Source organism: Podarcis erhardii, assembly GCF_964252035.2.
Source record: "Podarcis erhardii genome assembly, chromosome: 1".
NCBI lineage: Eukaryota > Metazoa > Chordata > Lepidosauria > Squamata > Lacertidae > Podarcis > Podarcis erhardii.
This window is the reverse complement of record NC_138497.1, coordinates 46,386,663-46,409,169: the sequence shown is the minus strand read 5'-3', so window position 1 is coordinate 46,409,169 and position 22,507 is coordinate 46,386,663. Positions and strand designations below refer to the sequence as shown.

Genomic DNA, 22,507 nt, shown 5'->3' with positions numbered 1-22,507 from the left:
TGCATATTATACTACTTTAGAAAGCAGTGACCAGTAAACTCTTTAACTTTGATTTATTAAGTTATCAGATTGTATACACTGGTACCTTAGTTCTCAAACTTAATGTGTTCCGGGAGTCTGTTCGACTTCTGAAACCGTTCAAAAACCAAGGTGTGGCTTCCGATTGGCTGCAGGAGCTTCCTGCACTTAAGTGGAAGCCGCATCGTATATTTGGCTTCTGAAAAGCATTCACAAACCGGAACACTTACTTCTGGGTTTGCGGCGTTCGGGAGCCAATTTGTTCGGCAACTAAGCCATTCGGGAACCAAGGTTCCACTGTACTGCTTAGTTTTTATAGACAGTACAGATTTATTAATTTTTTTTTGCTGTGTGAACATTAGGATTTATTTGTTTAAAATATTTACAATCTGCCATTTGCCTGTACTGATATCAGGGTGGAGCACAGAACAATAAGTAAAAACAGCCACCTAAATAATAAAATAAACAGTACTGTTAAAATATACCATCAAGCAAAAAGAAAATGTCTGAGAAAAGAAATAACTCTTAACCTGGTGCCAACATGAGGATAGCATTGGTGTTGATTGTAAGGAAAGGGTGTTCCACAGACAGGGCGCCACTATGGAGGAGGCTCTGTTCCTTCTTTTTCTTCTCTTACTACACATAATGCTAATTTAATGGTGCAACTGATGTATCACACTTCAAGAAATTGGCACTGCATACTGTGTTGTAGCATCTGCTTGAAGTTTTGTACTTGTAGTATCTTCTGTATTTGCAACATACTCTTCCAATCTCACTTGCCTGATAAAGAACCACAATCTGGGCTCAAAAGCAAATGACTGATGAAGTAACTCTGGAAAACTTCTTGTAAATCACATTGTGAGGGCAATGTATCCTGCAAAGTGAGTTATCTTTTAAATAAAATAAACGAAAAAGGCCTTATTCAATCAAAGTTTCTGAAGATCTGAATTCACTAGAAAGCTTAATGATCTAGTTCATATTCAGAATTACTGGCCTTGTTCACCTGTCACAGTAAACCACAGTTAATGGTTTATGGTTAACATATCAGTACTGGATGTTTTGCTCTTACCCACTTCTGCTACATAGGTAGAAACAAACCATAGTATCTGACTTAGCCTTACATCCAAATTAGTGTGAGCCGCGGGCCATTTTCTCCAAACCATACCCTCCAGCTCATCAGCTGATGTCACTTAACTCCCTGCTCATCACCTTATGAGTTAATGTTAAAACCTGCTCAGTTTGGCAGAATTACATGGAAACCCCTTTCTGATTTCTTGATTCAGGAAGGGATATGCTTTGGAATCCAATGCTAAAATGTAGGATGGGGGCTTTGTATGATGCTGCCTTGCAAGATGCTTTGAAGTCTTGACTTTGGGACTTTCTACCTTGTTAAATTTATGGCAGTTCAAATCATATGCAATTGCAGGCAGCTTGGGCCTGTTTTGGAGCCCCACAAGCTATCAAGGAAGCCAAGAGAGGATTTTACATCTTAAGACACATGAGCATCATCTCTTCTGGTCATTTAGCTTACTCATTCAAAGCTTCAGCTGTTTCATCAGGTCACTGCTAAATTCTGGACCTTGTCTCTGTGTCCTGATCCTCAGTGAAATTTTAGAACTCATAAGGCTTCGTGGGCAATTTGGTCATTAGCTTTACCAATAATGTTGCAATACATTATGCAGGAAAAGTCACGTATTTTATTGCTTTAACTGTGTTCTACTATATTCATTCAGAATGGGGCTTTTACAGAAATACCATAGCATGTGCTGAACAATGAGGGGCCAAACAGAAACTGACATTTGTGAAGAATTTGTAAGACATTTTGAACCAGTATTATTTCAGTATCATTTACAAAATCTTAAACAGCTTGTGCCATAAAAGTGGAAATTTCAGTATTTTTATTAAAATAAATGCATAGGTATGGTTCCCATTCTGAGTGGCCAGTCCAGATGATGTTAACTTGGCAGGTATACGCAGGATCAGCATGCAGGAACAGCATCATTTAAAAAATATTATTGCTCCCTAATTTCCTTACAAAGATCGCAGACACTTGTAATACCTTACCAGTTCATTGCTTTTCAACATGAGTTCCAATGCTTTGAACATCTTTTTGAAACCTTAGTGCCAAGCAGACCTCCCAAAAGTTTCCATACTGAATGTGAAGGTTTCTCAGCATTAGTTCACCCAACTCCTGATACAAGTTTTTCAAGTTTCCCTGAAAATCTCTTGCATCTTAAGAGATAGTAAACACATTCATTTGTACTGAATGACCCAGAATCTGTGTTTCAAATATTGCCATTTTTCCATGCTACTTGATAACCATTTATGGTAAGAGCCGTAGTTGGAAAAAGGTTTCCCCTCTAAAAGGTTCACTTACTGCACTGACTCCTTGCAGAAACCAAGGCTCCTCCTACATAGAATCCTCAGTAATTGAAGAGTCAGTGGAAGCCCAAAATTTGGCAAAATTTTCAAACCCTACACACCATCATATCTCTTTCCTGGAGCTGCCTTCTGCATTTCCAGTTGGGTGAAAAGGCACTGACATAGTTCAGGAAGTTCGCACGTCCCAGTTCTGCACCTTTGGGACTATTGCTTGGGTTTGATATTTAACTCTTTTTTTTGATAGTTGCCAAGGCTGCTGTTTATCTTTGGTATTACTCATTCACCTTGAAGATATACAGTCATTCTTGCCCACACACCAGAAGTACAAGGGTCTGGTTCAAACCTCTTTCAAGGCTTTACTTCCATAATGGCTGATGAAACTGAGGAATCTGTTCCTTTGCTTCCACTGCAGGTGGCACCTCTGACCTGTGATCTGTTTAATGCTAATCAGGTAGGGATTTGTGTTTTGTCTGTACTGAAACAAAGTGCAACAAATATGACACAATCCCCAGTGTCATAAAATGCATCTTTGCTCAGATATGCCTGCAGGTTTCACTGTTGTGCATTACTTTATCTTCTGTTCTGAATTGCAACCCTCAGCACAGTTCTTACTTGGAGTAAGAACCATGTCATAATGTCTTTTTTCCGTCTTTGTGTACTTGTGGCCAAAACCCATCATGCCACCCTTCAGAAAAACTGATACAAAAACTATTTAGTTCATACAGCCTGTGAAAATTAACTCCCTGTAGGAAGCAGTCATCAATATTCACTTGCAAGTGTCTTTGAATTATACTTCATACTGCACTTTTTTTTTTCCTTCCAAAGTAAGGGCCAAAGATGTTTCTTTGAATCCATCAACAGTTATTTTCAGTTTCTTTAAATAAAAATGTGATGCACTTGACTCTCACCAGGAGAGGAAATTTAGGATCATGGGTGTGGTTGTGATGTGTATTCCTGTGATGTGTATTCTTTTATTACGCTATAATGTTGCGGCATTTGGGAGATATTTTTTCCTCTCTAAATTGAAATTATTTCATGTGGTGTATTACGTTTGAATGCTACAACAACATACAAGCTAATGTTTTATGTTTTTATGCCACCGCTGCCAACCTCCACAATCTCATAAGCATAGGTATTACTGCTCTTGTACCTGCTCCTGTCTTGTGGCAATGCTGTACTCGTTTATTTCCAACACCCTTTCATAATTGGCCTGTGTTCCCTTTGCAATTAAAAAGCAAAAGTGTAGGAATGGATACAGTTGCACTTACGGGAACAAAGGATAAGTCCTACTTTGTTACTGCTGTTGAGGACATAGATTTTACCTTGGACCCTCTAGCACAGTATTGGAGTTTATTATTTATTCACAAAATTGGTTGCTACACTGACACCATACCTAATGCAAGTACACCAAAGGAAGGAAATGAAAATCTTGTAAATTATCTTGGAAATTATAGCTTATATCTGCTTCCTGTTTTCCTACTTCCTCTGTTCCCACCTTGCTCTAAAGTATTACCTTTCCCAGACCAGAAGGTGCAACACTTTTGCATACTGTTCAGCCAAAAGGGAGGCGCTTCTCAATGTCATTTTTGGCAACATTGAAAAGCACACTCATCTCCCAGTTTAATTTATTTTATATTTTGTAATTGTATCAAAAAGGCTGGAGGAAATCTTTGTCTCAGGGTCATGGCAACATTTCAGTTCGGAATGATAGCCAAAATTGATATTGTATCTTCATGATGTCATCCTGTTCATTACATCATCCCTGATTTGCTGTCACTGTATGACTAATTGAGGGGGGGATCAGTGCTGTGAGGAAAGAAAGAAAATGGTACAGCAGACTTGGTAAATGGTACAGCAGAGTGCAAACATTGGCATAAAGAAGGGGGTGGGGAAACATTCCTGCATATATTTTTTAGGAAATACTTTGGGACTCGAATCCAAATGCATTACGTTCTATCCAAAAACCAAATCGGAAGACTATCTGACACAGCCATATTATTTCAAAGCCTCAACTTTATGCCATGAAGCTCTTCTTAAGGGAAAGGTGCTGTGGCAGAAGGAGAGGCTGCTACTTACTAAATGCCCTAGTGGAAGGAAAAGATGTGTATCAGTAAAAAGCACATGAATCCTAATGTGCTTGTGCGTTCCTTGATAAATACTGAATGTAAATTGCAGATTTTAAAATGTTTTTATATCTCTTCAGGTTGTAAAGAAGCTTCAGATAGAAAAGTGATGGGAAAATGTTGGGGAACGAGGAGACTAATAGGTTGAAATTTACCAAAGCTCTTTCCCCCAAGAGCTGATTCATTTTTTATTTTTTATTTTTGGCACATTAGTAAATAGCAATATCAAGTAAGAATATTGTAGACAAAATTATTGAGGTAAATTAACTGTGGCATTTGTCACATATGTAGAAATCGTACACTAATTAACTGAATACAGGTAACTGATATCTGTCTAATTAGCATAATTACCCCTGAGGATTGTAACACTAACTGCCCTGCCTAACATGCTTTCTTTCTGCTTCATCTACAAGTGCACATTTACCATTTATCACTTCTTTTTCTTACAGTGTGACTGTTATCATTAATTGCCCCTGTATATTAATGCTCTGCTGGTCTTTAGATCCTTTCAGCTGAATCTTTCCTTTATTTCACATGTTGCCCTTTAGTAATATAATTTTATTATCCCTATAACCGGCAACTTCATGGGGCTTCTGGCGATGTCCTGTCTGGGCACAGGCGGGGCCCACGCCCACTTAGCTTCAGCAGTGCTGCAGCATCAAATGCTGCCAGACTACTCACTGAGCTCTGCCCTTTACGATTACAACATGGAATATACGTGTTGCATGCAGGTGCTTATGGATCTGGGATTTTTAAAATTACATTTGTAGAATGACAACGTTGAAAGACGGCGTAATGAAAGCAGCGATCGAAGATGCAACGATAATCCCGGTTCAGCCTCTAATGGGCAGCCACAGCACAGCACTCGGCAAGTGGTGGAACAAGATGATGACGACGATGATGAAGAGCTGACGCTGAAATACGGGGCAAAGCATGTGATTATGCTGTTTGCACCAGTCACGCTTTGTATGGTGGTAGTTGTTGCAACCATCAAGTCTGTCAGCTTTTATACGCGGAAGGATGGACAGCTGTATGTATTCTTATTTTTCTTTTTTGCTCTGATGTCCTCTGATATCTACCCCTTTTTGTGTTCTGCCATTACACCAGTCTTTCACAGTCATACAGTGAGCAAACAGGAAGCAGGAGACAAATGTTCCCTTGGTTGTGCTTTCTTTGGGAGGGGGACCCTTCCTCTAGCTGCTTTTCTCCCAGCCATGCTCTGAGACTAGAAATGAGCTCTACCAGGAGAAAAGCAACGGGGGGTGGGGGCAATTTTGGAGGGGAAGGATTAAGCTGCTTCTTCCTCCCACTTCTCTTCTTTAGATTCTTTAGATCATTCTGGACCCAGGTCCCACTTTAAATGACCCATATTACAGTGGTGCCCCGCAAGACGAATGCCTCGCAAGACGGAAAACTCGCTAGACGAAAGGGTTTTCCGTTTTGGAGGCGCTTCGCAAAACGAATTTCCTATGGGTTTGCTTCGCAAGACGAAAATGTATTGCAAGTTCCTGCGTTGTTTTTTTTCCTTTCCCCCCCTTTTTCTAAGCCGCTTATCCGCTAAGCCAATAAGCCGCTAAAAGCCACTAAACCGCTAATAACGCTAATCCGCTAAGCCGTCAATGGGCTTGCTTCGCAAGACGAAAAAACCGCTACACGAAGAGACTCGCGGAACGGATTCTTTTCGTCTTGCGAGGCACCACTGTATAATACTGTACACTGTTACATCTAGTTATACCTTCAGTGACATTCTGTGAACCAAAGGATAACTTGAGGTTTCTCATTTTATAATGACATGCAACATTGCTCCTATTGTTGCATTCCCATGTAAAGTCAAGTTGCACCTAGTACTTTATAGATAAATAACCCAAGTTTTTATTCTATATGCTCAAGTCCTCAGTCTTAAGGGTTGTTTTTTAGCATGGTAATCTTTTATTAACCTCACTACAAAAAGTAAGCTTTCTGACTACAACGTATTTCCTGTGTCTGCCTTTGGTTTTGTTCACAAGTGAATGAAATATTAAATTGTAATTCATTCCATATCCACTAGATGGTGTGGGCATAAAGGCATTACAGTGGAACCTTGGTTCTCGAACGGCTTAGTTGACGAACAAATCAGCTCCCGAATGCCAAAATCCCGGAAGTAAGTGTTCCGGTTTTTGAATGTTTTTCAGAAGCCAAACATCTGATGCGTCTGTTGGCTATTTTTTTCGGGGCGCCAGCGCCAATTGGAAGGCGTGCCTTGGTTTTTGAACGTTTCGGGAGTTGAACTGACTTCCAGAACAGATTAAGTTCGAGAACCAAGGTTCTACTGTATTTAGAAGAATTATGGCTCAGAGTATGTACTGTATGTGCTAATGCTTGCTTATTTGTTGAACTCTCCCTAGGGTTGGTCTCTTGCGCTTAGTCAAAAACTTACCACAGTTTAAGAGCACATTCATATTGCACAAACTTCACTTTTTACTTTTTATCTGTATTCTGTTGCAGCATCTACACCCCATTCACGGAAGATACAGAAACAGTTGGACAAAGGGCTCTGAATTCTATTCTCAATGCTGCCATTATGATTAGCGTCATCATTATCATGACAATACTCCTGGTTGTGCTTTATAAGTACAGGTGCTATAAGGTGAGCTCAGGTTTACTCTTACTGTATCGAGGCTATTATTGAAGCCTTCAGCATGTCTGTCTCATTGTTTCTAATAGCATACCTGGAATATTTTCAGCATACAAAGAGCCAAAATAGTTGCTAAAACAATGCCTAAGCTAAAGATCAACTGTGATAGAGCAGCACAGGATGATAATAATAAAGATAGCTGTTTTTTCAATATTTCACTATAGATAAGGATAGTTATGAATATCTAAATTGGAAACTAATGTGTATTTTTGACTTTAATATAGTGGGCCTGTTTTCAGGGAAAGAATAAATATTGAATTAAATTAAAGCACCCTTTAAAAGCTGGGAATAATATGGAAATGTGCAAAAAAACCCAAAGCCCACCCCAACCTATTAGAGAATGGTTTTGTTGCATGCACTCCAATCTCTGATCGGTAAGAGACTCCAGGGGTCCCAGCGCTTACCCAGGCTTTAGTTTTCTTGGAATGAAGGTCAATGGGGACTGTGGTGTCTTTGGGATATATTGCTTTATTTATACATATATACTACATGAGAATAAGATGGAAGGGCTCAGAGCATTAACAGTCTAGGTTGGAGGGGGAGGGGGAGGGTCACCAAAGTCATAGTTCTGGATTCAGCACACAAAGCAGGTCAAGCTGCTGTGTCTCTCCAGCTTCCTCCTCTAGCTTCAGACCAGACTTAAGACAAAGGGCTCACTCTTTACTGATGTTTTCCTTGATCTTGTACTCCTAGGATGATGTAACGTTCAGCCAGGGGGCAAAGGCCCACGCATTTGTCTCTATAGCAGTATGGTCACTCTTGCCTTGTGTAGCTGAAGAGTGCTTCCAAGCCCAGCTAATCTTACAGAGAGACTGGCTTGACCGGTTCAGTGGTTCCCTCTGCTAGATTCCAGCCTAACAGATACATCATCATCGACTTGGAAGGGACCCACAGGCATCATCCAAACCACCAGCCCAATCCTGTAACAGGTTATTTGGACCTCTTGTAGTCTTTATTTGTCCATAATGCTGGTTCTCCCTCCCTTTGTCATGGACTGCATGTACTTATGAAATGAACACATTTTACTGTGGAATATATATGTACTCCACTCTGTCAAGTATAACCATCTCCCTATGGCACATTAAGCCAAACCTTGGCTTAGTTGCCACACACACGCAGCTAAAAAACCCCAGAAAGAGCCAATCACCTGTGACGTGAACCAGGTTCTTGTCTTATTGACCAACAAATGACAGTTTTCTTTTTTATTAGTAGTTTAGGTATATGTAAAAAGAAGAAGAAAAATCCAGAAAAACGGGTTTCAATTTTCATTATTATATTCCTTGTGTATAGTAAAATTATACTGTGTGTTTTTTTTGTCAAAACAAAACAAATTCCTTCCAGATTTGGTATCTGAAGAAGTGTGCATGCACACGAAAGCTCATACCAAGAACTGACTTAGTTGGTCTTTAAGGTGCTACTGGAAGGAATTTGTTTTGTTTTGACTATGGCAGACCAACATGGCTACCTATCTGTAACTGTTTTTTGTGTGTGTGTGTTTTCAGGTGATCCATGGGTGGCTCATCGTTTCTTCACTCTTCTTGCTTTTCTTTTTCTCATTCATTTACTTAGGGTAAGTTTACAAGTATTTTGACCTTTAGAAATGTTAGTAAGTAAGAGGATTAGCAAATTTTTGTTGGCTTGTGAAGTCTATACCCCTTGTAAAAAGTAAATATTGATGTACATCTGGAATAAAGAATACCACGGGTGCAGCACTGCAAAGCTTTGTGTATTTTTCCTTGGACATTCCTCACAGCGAGGAACTAAGGATTCTTAATTCTCAAAGTCTTGTAGTCTGAGCTGTAGAAGAGTGTGCTTCTCAATCAAGACTAAAATAGAGATATTCAACCTTGGGTCCCTAGATATGTTGCATCTCTGGGTTATTTGTGGGGCATAGGAATTTGTTCATTCTCTCCCCCCCCCCCCAAAAAAATATATAGTCTGGCCTGCCACAATGTCTGAGGGACAGTGGACCGGCCCCCTGCTGAAAAAGTTTGCTGACCCGTGTCCTAGACCATAGGCTAAGCTGGCTGGGCTTGGTAGGAACTAGGAACATTTGGAGACCCAGAATTGAATAACTCTTCTCTGGAACACAAGTGAATGGTGTTCAGTTATAGCGTAGAACACTTACATGTCTCACTGTTGTGATTACTTTTCCAGTTACGGAGATAAGAAGGAGGTAAAAGGCAATAAAACAATGTGATGCACAAGCGAGCCTAAAAGCATGACACCACATTTGAAATGAAACTTGAATCCTGTGTTTCTTCTAAATGAATTCCCCACCCCTAAGCTTTAAATCTAGGCTAGGAAATGAAGAAGAAACTTTGAGCTTGCTGCACAAAATGCAAACGTAATTTGCAGGGTTGCCGGTTGCTGTTTCTTCTCCACCATTCTTTGCGTAACAAGTTTTTCTCTTAATCTTGTGTGTGTGTCCAATAGGGAGGTTTTTAAGACTTACAACGTTGCCATGGACTACTTTACCCTAGCGCTCCTGATCTGGAACTTTGGAGTGGTGGGAATGATCTGCATTCACTGGAAAGGCCCTCTCCGGCTCCAGCAAGCCTATCTCATTATGATAAGTGCTCTAATGGCCCTGGTATTTATCAAATACCTCCCTGAATGGACTGCCTGGCTCATCTTGGCAGTGATTTCAGTGTACGGTAAGATCCTTCAAACACATCTTTTACTAGGAACAACATTGACTTACTCTGCTTTTTTCCACTTTTATATTTAATGCCTAGAAAACTAGAATCAAGAACCAGACCCTTTTACAGTTGTGCCTCACAAGACGAAATTAATTCTTTCCGCGAGTTTTTTCGTCTTGTGAATTTTTCGTCTTGCGAAGCACGGATTCCCATAGGATTAACGGTTTTAAGAAAAAGGAAACAAACTTGCAAGACATTTTCGTCTTGTGAAGCAAGCCCATAGGGAAATTTGTCTTTCGAAGCAACTCAAAAAACAAAAAACTCTTTCGTCTTGCGAGTTTTTTGTCTTACGAGGCATTCGTCTTGCGAGGTACCACTGTACTTGTGTCCTTTTGAAGTCTAAGAAATCATACTGTGAGTCTGTAGAATACTTTGATTATTCTTCCGTGTGTGGACTATTCCATCACAAGAACAATTTATTTTCAAAGCATTTATTTTCCCCAATCCTTTGCCCTCAAGGCAGCCTGTCTCTGGTGAAATGAGATAGGTGATGCTAATGGGAGAGAGATATCATTCTCAATACCTAAACTCAGAAGACCTCTGAAAAAGAGGGAACTCGAACTTTTCCATATTTTGCTGCTTGATAGCAGCCAGTCCTAAGAAGAATCTCTTAACAAAAAATCTCATAACAAAAAAAATTGTTATGGAAAATATCTAGTAACAACAACTCTTCGTAATTTGCAGTTAATAAATTAATGCCGTCTTATCTTTTATGACATACTTCCTCCTTGGTGATGCTGGACTAGGTTTACCTTTGGCCTGATCAAGCATGACTTTTCTTAAGTTAAGTTGCTCTCATTCTAAAAAGAAAGAAAAGGGGGAAAGAGCAGATTTGCGCAAGCCATGTGACAAGTTTCTTCCCAAGCTTGATCTGAGGTGAGAATTGTGATGTCTTTGCAGCACTGAACAGTAGAGAACACAAAGAGCAGCCAAATTCCCCAACGACTAAAACATAAATTACTGTAGGAAAGTGTTCATTTATCACTTTAGTTAAGCGTTTAGAACAAAATCTACTTTTAAGTATAACAAACACGTCAATTTTTTTATTTGCACTCTTGTTTCCCCCCAAGGCAGCAAGGTATGATGTAAAGGGAAGGATTCCTCAGGTTTTGCCATTCATAATTTTTGAATACTTACATCAGGTTTTGGCTAATGCTAAACACCTCTAGTTTTTGAGCCAGATCACATTTAAATGTAAGCTTTACCTTTTTCAAGTGGGAACAGGAGCTTGGCAGCCTTTTGAGATATACACACAGTGTAAAACAGGTTTGTGAATGTCACATGCTTTCTCCTCAAATTGTATTTGTTCAGGAAATCCAAATGACCTTTATAAAGCATTCTTGTTCTTCTGCATAAGATGTACAGAAACGAAGGTTGCACATAAACACAGATGTTCCGTGTCACAAGATTATGCAGATTTGACAGTACCATCATATAACACTGTCATCATTCAGATTCTGCACTCAAAATTTGTTTGTTATGCATAAAGGCAATTTATATAACTGTTAATAACATCTATGCTGAATATGAAAAGAATTGCCAGGTCACATGGAAATACACATTTGCATCTGCGTAAGACTGTAAGTGAGGATGTTTCGTTCAGGAAGAGTAGATGTTTTTCACACTATTGAATTTCAGGCACATCTGATATTTGTGTGTGTGTGTGTGTGTGTGTGCTGCTAAACAAAGCGATGGCATTTAATTTGGTAAAGAGTGTCTAAGTGTCTTAAAATTACATAGTTCTAGAGATAGCCATGTAATGTTCAATTTTAAAAAGAACCTGGAGAATAGGCTGTGTCATGTACGTGTTGTAAAGGTAGTTTTATTCTTTGATATGTGAGCTAAAACTATTGAATGCCCAGGTGCTAACATGTTTTTGAAGCCTGCCAGAAGCAGCCACATAGGGTGGAGCAGGAATAGATTTAAGCCCCAGAGGCCACATTGAAATGGAGGACAGCCATCATTTGCTAAGTCTGCCTTGCCTCACTAGTTAAGTCAGTTAATAAAGATGCCTGAACTTTTTGGTATCCTTGGAGGGAACTTAGAAATGATCAGACTGGAAAGCTCATAAACAGATACATTACTCTGGTTGCTGCATATATATTTTTTCAAATAAGACTTTATCTTCACAATTGTGAGACCTGTGAAGATTTGGTTACTGCAATATTTTGTCCACAATGTGGAGAGATATACAGGCAGTATCCTAGCACATAACCTGAAATTTTCTGTAAGACTTCTTCCTGCAGGAGCACTGAACTGCTTACTAAACTCTTTACCTGATCTTTGACATCTGAGGCACAGTTTTTACTATTATTTATTAAATTTGTATATCGCCCTTCATCCAAAGATCACAAAGCAGTTCCCAACATAAATATCTAAAAGGAGAACACAAAATATATAATAAAACAAAAACAACCAATTATGCCCTCCCCCCAAAAAAAACACATTTAAAAGGCAGTGGAATGTTAATCAGCCAAAGGCCTGGTTATAGAGAAACGTTTTCGCCTGGTGCCTAAAAATATATAATGAAGGTGCCATGCAAACCTCCCTGGGGAGAGCATTCCACAAATGAGGAACTGTTTTTAGGACTCACCCTACTCTTTTTATGTAATTTATTTTTACTGATTTTAATATGGTATTTTTATACTGTTGCAATCCACCCTGGTGTCCTACGGTGACTGCTGAGGTGTAAGCAATCTCCACTTTTAAGAAACTGTATTGCTAAAGCTTAGTTTTTTTTCTGGACAGGAGTTTTTTTTGTGTGTGTTGACCCCAATGTTGGTGTCTTTCAGATCTGGTTGCTGTATTGTGTCCTAAAGGACCTCTTCGTATGCTAGTTGAAACCGCTCAAGAAAGAAATGAGACTTTGTTCCCAGCACTCATTTACTCATGTAAGTATACAGAGTTGAGTTTTATATTCTGCAGCCTACTCCCAAACTATGGATATTAAAAATCCATCTGATTTTCTGCTGAAGTTGTGTGATGCTAGATGTGCAGCTGTGTTGTCGCATTTTCATTTCTTTGGGACTCAGATCTGCTGTTGGCTCAAGAGCTTGGAACGTGTGCTGCGTAGGATGTCCCAAGATGAAAAGAACATTATGTTCTACCTTAATTAAAAATGGAAAGAGAGAAAAAGGATTTGGCCTGGTCAAAACACCTCTAATTGTTTTTAGCAGTATTAACTTACTGCATTTATATCTTTCTTCAGTGGATCCAAGGCTGGCCCTGTTTACAAGCATTTATAAAGATACAACTGAAAAATATAAAGTTCATCTTAGAAATTTGGGAGATCTCTGCCCATTGATTTGTATGTAACTTTCAAGGATTCCTTTCAAGGATTCCAATGTTCAACATTGAATATTGGAGAAAAATACACCCTGCAATTTCATGCAGATAGCGGTACAAATGATTTTATGGTTACGAAACTATACAAATAAAACACACGTGCCTGTCTATTTGGATTAAGTCAATTTGATTACTTTATACTAATCCGAATGATTCTACCACGGGTGTCTACTATGCATTTGTACTGGCAAATTTCTTTTTTAAAAAAATAAATAAATAGCCTAATCATACTTCTATTTGATTTTGACATTTTGTTTCAAATTAAAATTGCATTATAGTTTTATGCAATAGAGAGCGGTTTTTTTTAATCAGCTGGACTTACGACTAGCCTCTCCAGCACTCATTTACTCATGCAAGTGAATTAATGGTAGCTGTGCGGTTAACAAACAGAGAAAACAGCCTGGTTACTGCCGTCTTCCATTTTTTGCTATATTTATTTGTTTATTTAAAATAATTTTTATGCTTCCCTTCAAGCTCAGTAGCAGATGAAACGTCTTGCTGGCTTACAATCTAAACACCAGGTTTACAACAGGGATTGGGAGGGGAGAAGGGTTAAACAAAACCAGTTACTGGTTCCTGAAGTTACCAATGGCATAATGGAACCCTGGAAGAAGAAAAAAACCTTAAAAATATACTTTCCTGTAATTGACGTGTAGTTAAAAAAATTAAAAATAGGTAGCAGCAGTTAATGATATCTCTGATTTTTCCAATAGCAACAATGATATGGCTGGTGAACATGGCTGAAGAAGATCCTGAATCTCAAAAGACAGCCACCAAAAACTCCACTTACGATAAACAAGGTGGGGTTTTTAATCTTTGCTTAGTTTAGTTCTTTTCACAATGACTTACCGATCAACTTACAAGTGACCCTCCTTTGCTAATAAAAAGTACTTTACTCATCATGTACAAGGATTTTATGAAATTGTATTAAAGAATTTTGCTTTCTGTGATTGGTACAACTATACTGGAATGGTAGTTGGCGCAATGACACATAATGTTAATTCTTCTGGAATCCCATGCTCTTTTCCTTTCATCTCCATATCTCCTGCAGACATGGAACAAAAATTCTAAATAACAGTAACAACAAGGACATAAACATAAAGTACTATTCTGTTAAAGATAGTTTTCATGATGTTTTTAGATGTCCAAAACATTGGATTCCAACTGTAAAATTAATCCCACAATGTATTTTATTATAATTATTATTTATTAAATTTGTAATCTGAAGATCACAGAGTGGAAGTTCTGTTACATGAGCAGAGGTTGTTCTGTTCATGCAATAACTTTTTTGGATTCAGCCCATTTTCTCTTTTCAGTTACAGCAAATCAGAGCCAGAATGCAAGTAGTGAGGCAGATGATGGAGGATTCAATCCGGAATGGGTGCAGGAACGAGATCGTAGAATAGGGAATCATGAATCAACCCCTGAATCGCGACAACCTGTTCAGAATCTTCCCAGTAATTCACCAGCAAGTGATGAAGACCCAGAGGAAAGTAAGTAACACTGCCATATAAATATATGCTCACTTTGTTTTTGTTATTTAGTCGTTTAGTCGTTTCCGACTCTTCGTGACCCCATGGACCAGAGCACTGCTTGAGTTGTATTGAATGGGATGAAAATACAGAGGCCCTCCTGTTTTCTGTTAATTGAATGTTATGATTCCAAAAACCTTGCCAAGCTGCTGATTATCCTAAAAAAATAAAGCTAACTCATACAGAAACCATAAGCATAGGTTCAATTATAAGGTTGCATCATAATTAGACACATGTAACTTTATAAAAATCATTATAAGAATTTTGTAGGAGACACGAGGCACTGAAGCAATCTTCCAAGCAAGCAAACGTATCATTTTATGCACAAACTGCAAGCTCTGAGCAAATTATTTGCTTTCTAGGCAGAAAAACTGAAGTTGTCTTTTACCAGAAAGTTGTAATCAAGTAAGATGCATGATGAATGTGCCATAATTACAGTCAAGGACTTCCCACTTGATGATACCACTTACATGGCAGGGAGATGACTAGGAAACATGAGGGTAGAAGCATAGAGGTATGTCAGGCAGTATTTGTAATGTCGTGGGAAGGCAGTAATGTAGTACCTGACCACACTGTTAAGCCCACTGCCACTACAATTTCCTGCAGCTTCTTGGAAGCAAGGAGAACACTGAGCTTACTGTGGAGTCAGAGGCTGCAGTCTGCCTCTCTACATCATGGGTGGAGGACCTTTGGCCCTCCAGATGTTGAACTGCAACGTCCATCATCCCTAGCCATTGGCCATGCTTGCTGAGGCAGATGGGGGTTATATTCATCAATATCTTGAGGGCCAAATGTCCCCCCCCCCCACCACCTCTCCAAGTTCTACCCTATGATTCTCGGTCATCTGTTTCCACTCAGTCTGAAGCTGTACACTTAATTTGCATATGCTGATGTGGATGTTGTTGAGTGTCCACACCCCCCCCCCCGATTTCCGTTTTAGTGATGTGCACTCACTCATCTTCTTGGGAAATAAAACTTCCAAGAAATAATTTGTGTTTCTGCTTTTTCCAACTCCCTGTTTTGGTTCTTAATTGACTCAGTGGAGTTGAAATCCTGGGACTTTGACCATATTTATTCAGGTCACATCTGCTTGATATGAAATAACAAGCATTCGGCACATTGCCGTAATATCGCCAAGAGAACTCATGGAAGGGCAGCAGGAAGAACCAAAATACTTTTAGCTGCTTAAGATGGCCTTGATTTCAGGGTTGAATGACAGGAGTCATTTTGTGCCATTGCTTAGTTCTTCTCCTTTTCCTCGGCAGGGGGAGTTAAGCTTGGCCTAGGGGACTTCATTTTCTACAGTGTCCTAGTCGGCAAAGCCTCAGCGACGGCCAGCGGAGACTGGAACACAACTCTAGCCTGTTTTGTAGCCATTTTAATTGTGAGTATAATATTAAGGTAGCAATGTTAACGTCCCACTCTAAGTAGCAAAGTGAAGGGGATTCTAGAGATCACATTTCAGAGCTCTATTCTGTGGGATTTGTTTGTCTGCCTTGCCAGTCAGGCAGCCTCATTAGCCCTTCTTAAATGTGTGTTACCTTTGTTTTGTCCCCCTCAAAAATCAGCGGATGAATTGTGATAGTCTGAACCTGGTATGTAGTTTATGTGAAGAATGTGCATACCCAATTCAAATTCTCTGCATGATGCTGAGCCACCAATACCTACCTGCCTGGTGGAAATGAGGCTTTTCAGCTTGCCACTCTGGGCTTTGATGATCAGTTGAAAGATCCTCTACTCCCTGCAGATTCCAAGAGCAGGCGGGCTCTGCTGTTTAACTGAGGGAAGCCGAGCTCAGAATCTGCCAACAGAAAATACCCGGTGGCCATATCCATGTTGGATTTTCACTCAACAAGATAAAGTGTGTGAATCATCTGTAGAACATTCAGTGCAAATAGTGTTTCTTGGAAGCAGGCAAACATAGCCTGGTAGTATTTTGTGTTTGTTAGAGTTCCACTGTCTAATTTGTGTGTACTTTTTTGTCTTTTCCTCCCCAGGGCCTGTGCCTTACCCTCTTGCTGCTTGCCATTTTTAAAAAGGCCTTACCAGCTCTTCCAATCTCTATAACCTTTGGGCTCGTTTTCTATTTTGCCACAGATAACTTGGTGCAACCTTTTATGGACCAGCTTGCGTCCCATCAGTTGTATATCTAGCACACTCAGAGTTGATCACCCATGGACATTTGTAACGACTGTAGCAAATATGGGAGGGAGCAAAGATTTTTCCCTATTTCTTAACTGCCGCTGTGCTGGGCACTACTGGTTTCTTCTCTTCTTTTTTCAAAAAAGGGTCTCTTAATGAAAGGGTTATAGCACATTAAGTCTTCAGCAAACTTGAGTTATACATCTTTGAAAGGACCTTATGTACAAGATACCTATGCTTTCACCAGCAACACTTCTGTTTAGCATAGCGATTCCACCTCCACCCCACTGCTGAAGAGTGCTGAGAATTGTTGTGATGCTAAAGAAAGGGAACTGGTAAATCAAACTGAGATATCTGGACCATTTGAAGTCAGCCTGGCTCCGGAACATCAACTCTTGCATCCCGGCTTCCACTCTGGGTTACCTGGAGAACAGTAACTGGACTTTGGATGAGAAGATTTATATCTTGTCTAAAGAAAAAAAAATCATGCAAGTCATTCTGTGTGTTTTGTGTTGAATTTAAAAATTCCTAATTATCATTCTGGCACAAAACCCTGTGTGCAAATTTGCACATTTCTAGCATTCTTTGGCACAAAACACACACTTTCTGATTATGCTGCCAAGTGTTCATCAGATTCCATTTACAACAGGTTCGTCATGAGATCAGAGGTGGGGTCCTTGTTTTTGAGACATTTTTAATCCTATAATTCTCCCTGTCCCCCCATAAAAATATGCTGAATATTTAATGTCCTTTCAGCATTATAATGAACATTATAATCTATAGAAGAATGAGAGATTTGAAAAGCTGTAGAAAAGCAATGAAACACACTGCAACCAAAAACATTTATAGTTTTCTTTTCAACAGAGTGGTGAATTTTGGAATTCCATCTTGTTTTCTCAGACTTTTTTTTAGCATTTCTTGGGATCATTTAGTAAAATAGGATGTGTTTATACTGTAAAAGTAAAAAAGAGTAAATATTTATTTTATAAGACTGAGGGCTGACACATAACATTTACCCCCACAGGACTGTTATGTAGCAAATTCTGTGAAAGCATACATGTGAAAAATACTACATCTGAGCTCGTCACACATATGGGTTTTTCAGACAAAGTTTATATGCAAAATAAGTTCATCCTCTGGCCTACCCATTGGATAATTCCAGAAAAATTCTTGTAGTAACCACTTGTAGGGTAATTTAAAAAACAAACTTGTATTCTCCATTGGGAATCATTCCAGAAGTACTCATATAGAAGTGTTTGTTATGTTAGAAAAAAAAAGACCTAACACCTCCACAAAGACTATATTGGCTATGTTGGCTTTCTTCGATTGCCTCAACTTGAGTGCCCTTGAGAATGTCAGATGCACCAGGCTGCAACCTAGAAAGTAGAACATCTCTATTGAAATGAGATGTACCTACCTACCTAATCCTGCTAACTGAATGGCTCACAATTACCTATTGAATTCAATTTGGATAAACATTAATAATGTGGAAAAACTTACTGTGGCTCTCAGGCTGAGATAAGCCAGAGCAAGCTGTGTAAATAACAGCTTTCTGTTTCCAATATTATTTGAGGAATAGGATCTGAAATGAACTACTGATTGTCAGATGATAAGCTGTTGGTGTTTTGTTTGTATTTGTACATTGTTCCTCACTTGAACGTTTATGGGGGGGGGGGGAGACTCTGTCAGTATGATTCCTATAGAAGGAGATTGACAAAGTCTGATACTACAGTTGATACCCCGGATCTACATCTTAGCAGAGCAGTGCAGAGAGGTCATCTTACATGTGATGTTTATCTGCAGAAAGAAGGAAACTAGTCAGCACCCGCAGAAACCAATAGAAGTCTTTACATGAATTTCAGGAGGCCCTGAGAAACTTGCTTAGAATTGACTCGCACTACTAGTTTTTGCACTGCTAAGATCAATTGCACCAAGTTTGTTAGGCCTCAGTGAAATGGGGAACCTATGTTTGTACAGGTTAGGACTATGGTGGAATGGCCTTCTGTGCAAAAATAAACAAATCCCTCCATTTAAAAAGACAACATTCCTCTTTCTGACTTGCTAGTTGTCTAACCTTCAAGTTAGAAAACTCAAGATGGAAAGTGTTTATTAACTAGTGCATCGAATACAGTAAACTTTAAATGAAGTAAACTAAGTGATCTCTTTTGGTCTTGGCTTGCACCTAGGAAGTAAAAGTTGCACAAGAGTCTGAAACAAGATCACTCACTAATTGTATCTTGTGAAATATTAAAAGAATTGACTGCATTGCTGCCAGTTTCTTAATCAGTGGCAGCAACTAACATGGTTTAGGTTTAGTAACCAAAATCAAAACTTGGACACAAGAGACGTGTGTATTTAATATAATATTCATTTGGAAAGTTGTAACCCAGAAGAGGTTGCTAGGTACTAACAGCTTCTCAGGCAGGAGTAAGTCATTCAGTAATTTGAATTCACTTGAACACATTAGATTACAGTACCCTTCAAAAGACAAGACAACTGTAGTGTACTGTTTGGTTAGATATGAATATAGTTCCTTATTGAACTGGCCATCAAATTTGACCTTAACACAGAAGTCAGTGTTCTATTGCGAGCTCTGGTATCTGCAATTCTGCATGGCTATTTTAAGGGGGATTGCTTGTAAGTTTGAAAATTCAAAGCAAGAGTTACAGGAGTACTACTGTGAATGTGGATTTTCTCTGTCTTTTCCATATAATGGAATTTATTAATAGATTGGCAACAGAAATGGGGGAGGCGTCTGTAGCATACAGTATAGTAGCATTTTAGAATGAGGCATGTAAGTTCAAGTGCCATTTAGAAATGTTGGGTTAATGCAGTTTATTCAACCTTGATGGTTACCAAACTTTTAAGGGCTGTAGTAAGCTGAAAATAGCTGAATCTTCTTGAAGTACAAAGCACATCCTGGATGTCTTTGACTTGCAAGCTCTTGATATCACAGTTAGAGCAGTTGCTTTATGGTGTAGTAAAAGAAACAAATAATTGGGGTACATTACAGAGGATGATTAGAATGAAGAACATTTAAGGGTTTTTTGGTAAATTGTTTTGGCAGCTATGTGTAAAGGCCATTATCAAGAAATCTACAGTACTTGCATTTGTACAGTGGTGTGATTTTTTTAATCTCACAATATTGGTCTGTCAGTGGGAATACTGGAAATGGGGTAGAGTTGAATTATTTTACACTCTAGCATTTTGTTTTTTGTTTTTTCCAAACACTGGTTTGTATATAACCTGAACTGAATGTGAATAAGTCTTTTTAAAACATGTTTCCAATTAAGATATCATTTTGATAGGTTATTGCAAATTTCCCTGTATTTATCTGATTATTAAAAATAAAGAATGCATGGATCCTATGACTTTTTCATTATTTTTGCTGAACACTTTTAATTCCAGAACAGATGAAAATCTTGAAGGGCACCTTGTCTAGTATTTGTATAAAAAACCCCCAGCTAATAATAATAATAATAATAATAATAATAATAATAATAATAATTTATTATTTATACCCCGCCCATCTGGCTGGGCCTCCCCAGCCACTCTGGGCGGCTTCCATAAAAACCAAAAATACAGTAAAATATCACACGTTAAAAACTTCCCTAAACAGGGCTGCCTTAAGATGTCTTCTGAATGTCAGGTAGTTGTTTATCGCTTTGACATCTGCTGGAAGGGCGTTCCACAGGGCGGGCGCCACTACCGAGAAGGCCCTCTGCCTGGTTCCCTGTAGCTTTGCTTCTCGCAATGAGGGAACCGCACCCACCTCTATTACTGTGGTGCACCATTCCAGAGATAGCTGTGTAGGAAGAAATATGCATAACGTTTAAAAATGTGAGTGGCTTAAAGCATATTTGCTTCAATTGGAATTAAGTAAGGTCACCTGATCTGGAAAATCTTTGCCACACTCCAGATTGAGAACTGAGCAAAAATGCAAAACTTGCACGTTGAAGCCCTCTAGGATAAATAAATTATTTGGTCAAGCTAATTGAGATTGTTGTGGCAATTTTTATTTCATTTCAGGGAAGCTGCTCAATAATTTTAGTAGAAAACATTCCTGTCAGTGATGGGCAATTTACAATGGGCAGAATCCAACTAACCTGTGCCATCGGGGCAAGGATTTGCAGTGGTGCAACAGAACCTTTCTCCTTCTCATCCCCTCCAGATACTCCTCAGATCTATTCCAGAGGGTTGGGGAAAGGCCTGGAACAAATTTGATGGACAGAGGAGAAGGTTTAGTTGTGCAATCAGAAATACTTGCAGTGATGGAACATTCATTTAGCAGGGTGTTTAATTCCTCTCCATGATGCCAGGTTAGCATTTATATAATGCCTTTTATATTCAATTTTGTTTTACAACAATGTGGCTGTTCCCATCTAGAACAAGAGTTCTCCTTATCCCTAGGACTAGAGTAGAGATGTCTGAAAAACCACCAGTCACAGTTACAAAATCTTGGTAGATGTGGGCACAGTTTGGTGTCATTGGCTGCCAATTACTGACATTTTCTACTGATACCTAATCCATCTTCAGAAATTTCTAAATCCTTTGCCGCAGCATTTTCCTTGTGGCAATGAGTTCCTTATCGACTTTCCTTCACACAGGCATTTGCTTTGGAGGCATAGTGACGCGGCTGCTTCATTTTAGGCAGAACCTGCTGCTCCAGAGGCTCTAACTGGAGAAAGCCTTTTTATTTTCTTTACTTAAATTAGTAAATTCATATCCCGCCCTTCATCTCCAAGGAGCCCAGGGCAGCAAACAAATCAGTTAGAAAACAATGCATTTTAAAACACACATTTAAAAAATCAACCCAAAGCATGTAAAAAAACAACAACACTCATACCATCACAGCTAGCAATTTCAAGGCTGCCAGGAGCAGACATTGAAAGTTAATAATTGGGAGAAGCAGATGAGCCACACCAGGGAAGGCATTTAACAAATTGAGGAGCTGCCACCAACGAGCCCTTGTGGGACAGCATCAACTTGACCATATGACTTTGTAAGGTAAAGGGACCCCTGACCATTAGGTCCAGTCGTGGCCGACTCTCGGGTTGCGGCGCTCATCTCGCTTTATTGGCCAAGGGAGCCGGCGTACAGCTTCCGGGTCATGTGGCCAGCATGACTAAGCCGCTTCTGGCAAACCAGAGCAGCGCACGGAAATGCCGTTTACCTTCCCGCTGGAGTGGTACCTATTTATCTACTTGCACTTTGACGTGCTTTTGAACTGCTAGGTTGGCAGGAGCAGGGACCGAGCAACAGGAGCTCACCCCGTGGGAGGGATTCGAACCACCGACCTTCTGATCGGCAAGTCCTAGGCTCTGTGGTTTATTAACACTTTAAATTGGACTGGGAGGCTCAGTGGCAGCCAGTGCAGTGCTTTCAGGACTAGGGCCGCACGGTTCTAGCAGGCTTCCCCACACACCAGCCACATTCTGCACTTGTTGCAGCCTCAAACACCTTCTTCTAGGGCAGCCCCATTTAGACTGCATTATGGTTACTCTTCCCACCCCCACAGGCCACTCAAAATATTTCTACCCATCTCCTAAAATTTATTTAACTCCCTTCGTAACCCCCTTTCCTTCACCA

The 22,507-nt window shown here is 39.5% G+C and overlaps 1 protein-coding gene across 4 annotated transcripts in view; it reads left to right on the top strand.

Annotated features, from left to right (window-relative positions):
• PSEN1 (presenilin 1) overlaps positions 1 to 20,286 on the top strand; it is a 29,517-nt gene extending 9,231 nt beyond the window's left edge. Inside the window, exons 3-13 of one of the 4 annotated variants that reach the window (XM_081881755.1) lie at positions 2,813 to 2,851; positions 5,294 to 5,553; positions 6,571 to 6,663; positions 7,008 to 7,149; positions 8,700 to 8,767; positions 9,634 to 9,854; positions 12,692 to 12,790; positions 13,958 to 14,044; positions 14,561 to 14,737; positions 16,042 to 16,160; positions 16,774 to 20,286. In XM_081881755.1, coding sequence (XP_081737881.1) covers positions 2,813 to 2,851; positions 5,294 to 5,553; positions 6,571 to 6,663; positions 7,008 to 7,149; positions 8,700 to 8,767; positions 9,634 to 9,854; positions 12,692 to 12,790; positions 13,958 to 14,044; positions 14,561 to 14,737; positions 16,042 to 16,160; positions 16,774 to 16,929 — 1,461 coding nt within the window. In that variant the 3' untranslated portion in view covers positions 16,930 to 20,286. The remainder of the gene's footprint in view (positions 1 to 2,812; positions 2,852 to 5,293; positions 5,554 to 6,570; positions 6,664 to 7,007; positions 7,150 to 8,699; positions 8,768 to 9,633; positions 9,855 to 12,691; positions 12,791 to 13,957; positions 14,045 to 14,560; positions 14,738 to 16,041; positions 16,161 to 16,773) is intronic. The other 3 variants (XM_081881756.1, XM_081881757.1, XM_081881758.1) reach the window with 3 other exon arrangements.
• Positions 20,287 to 22,507: the final 2,221 nt, after the last annotated feature.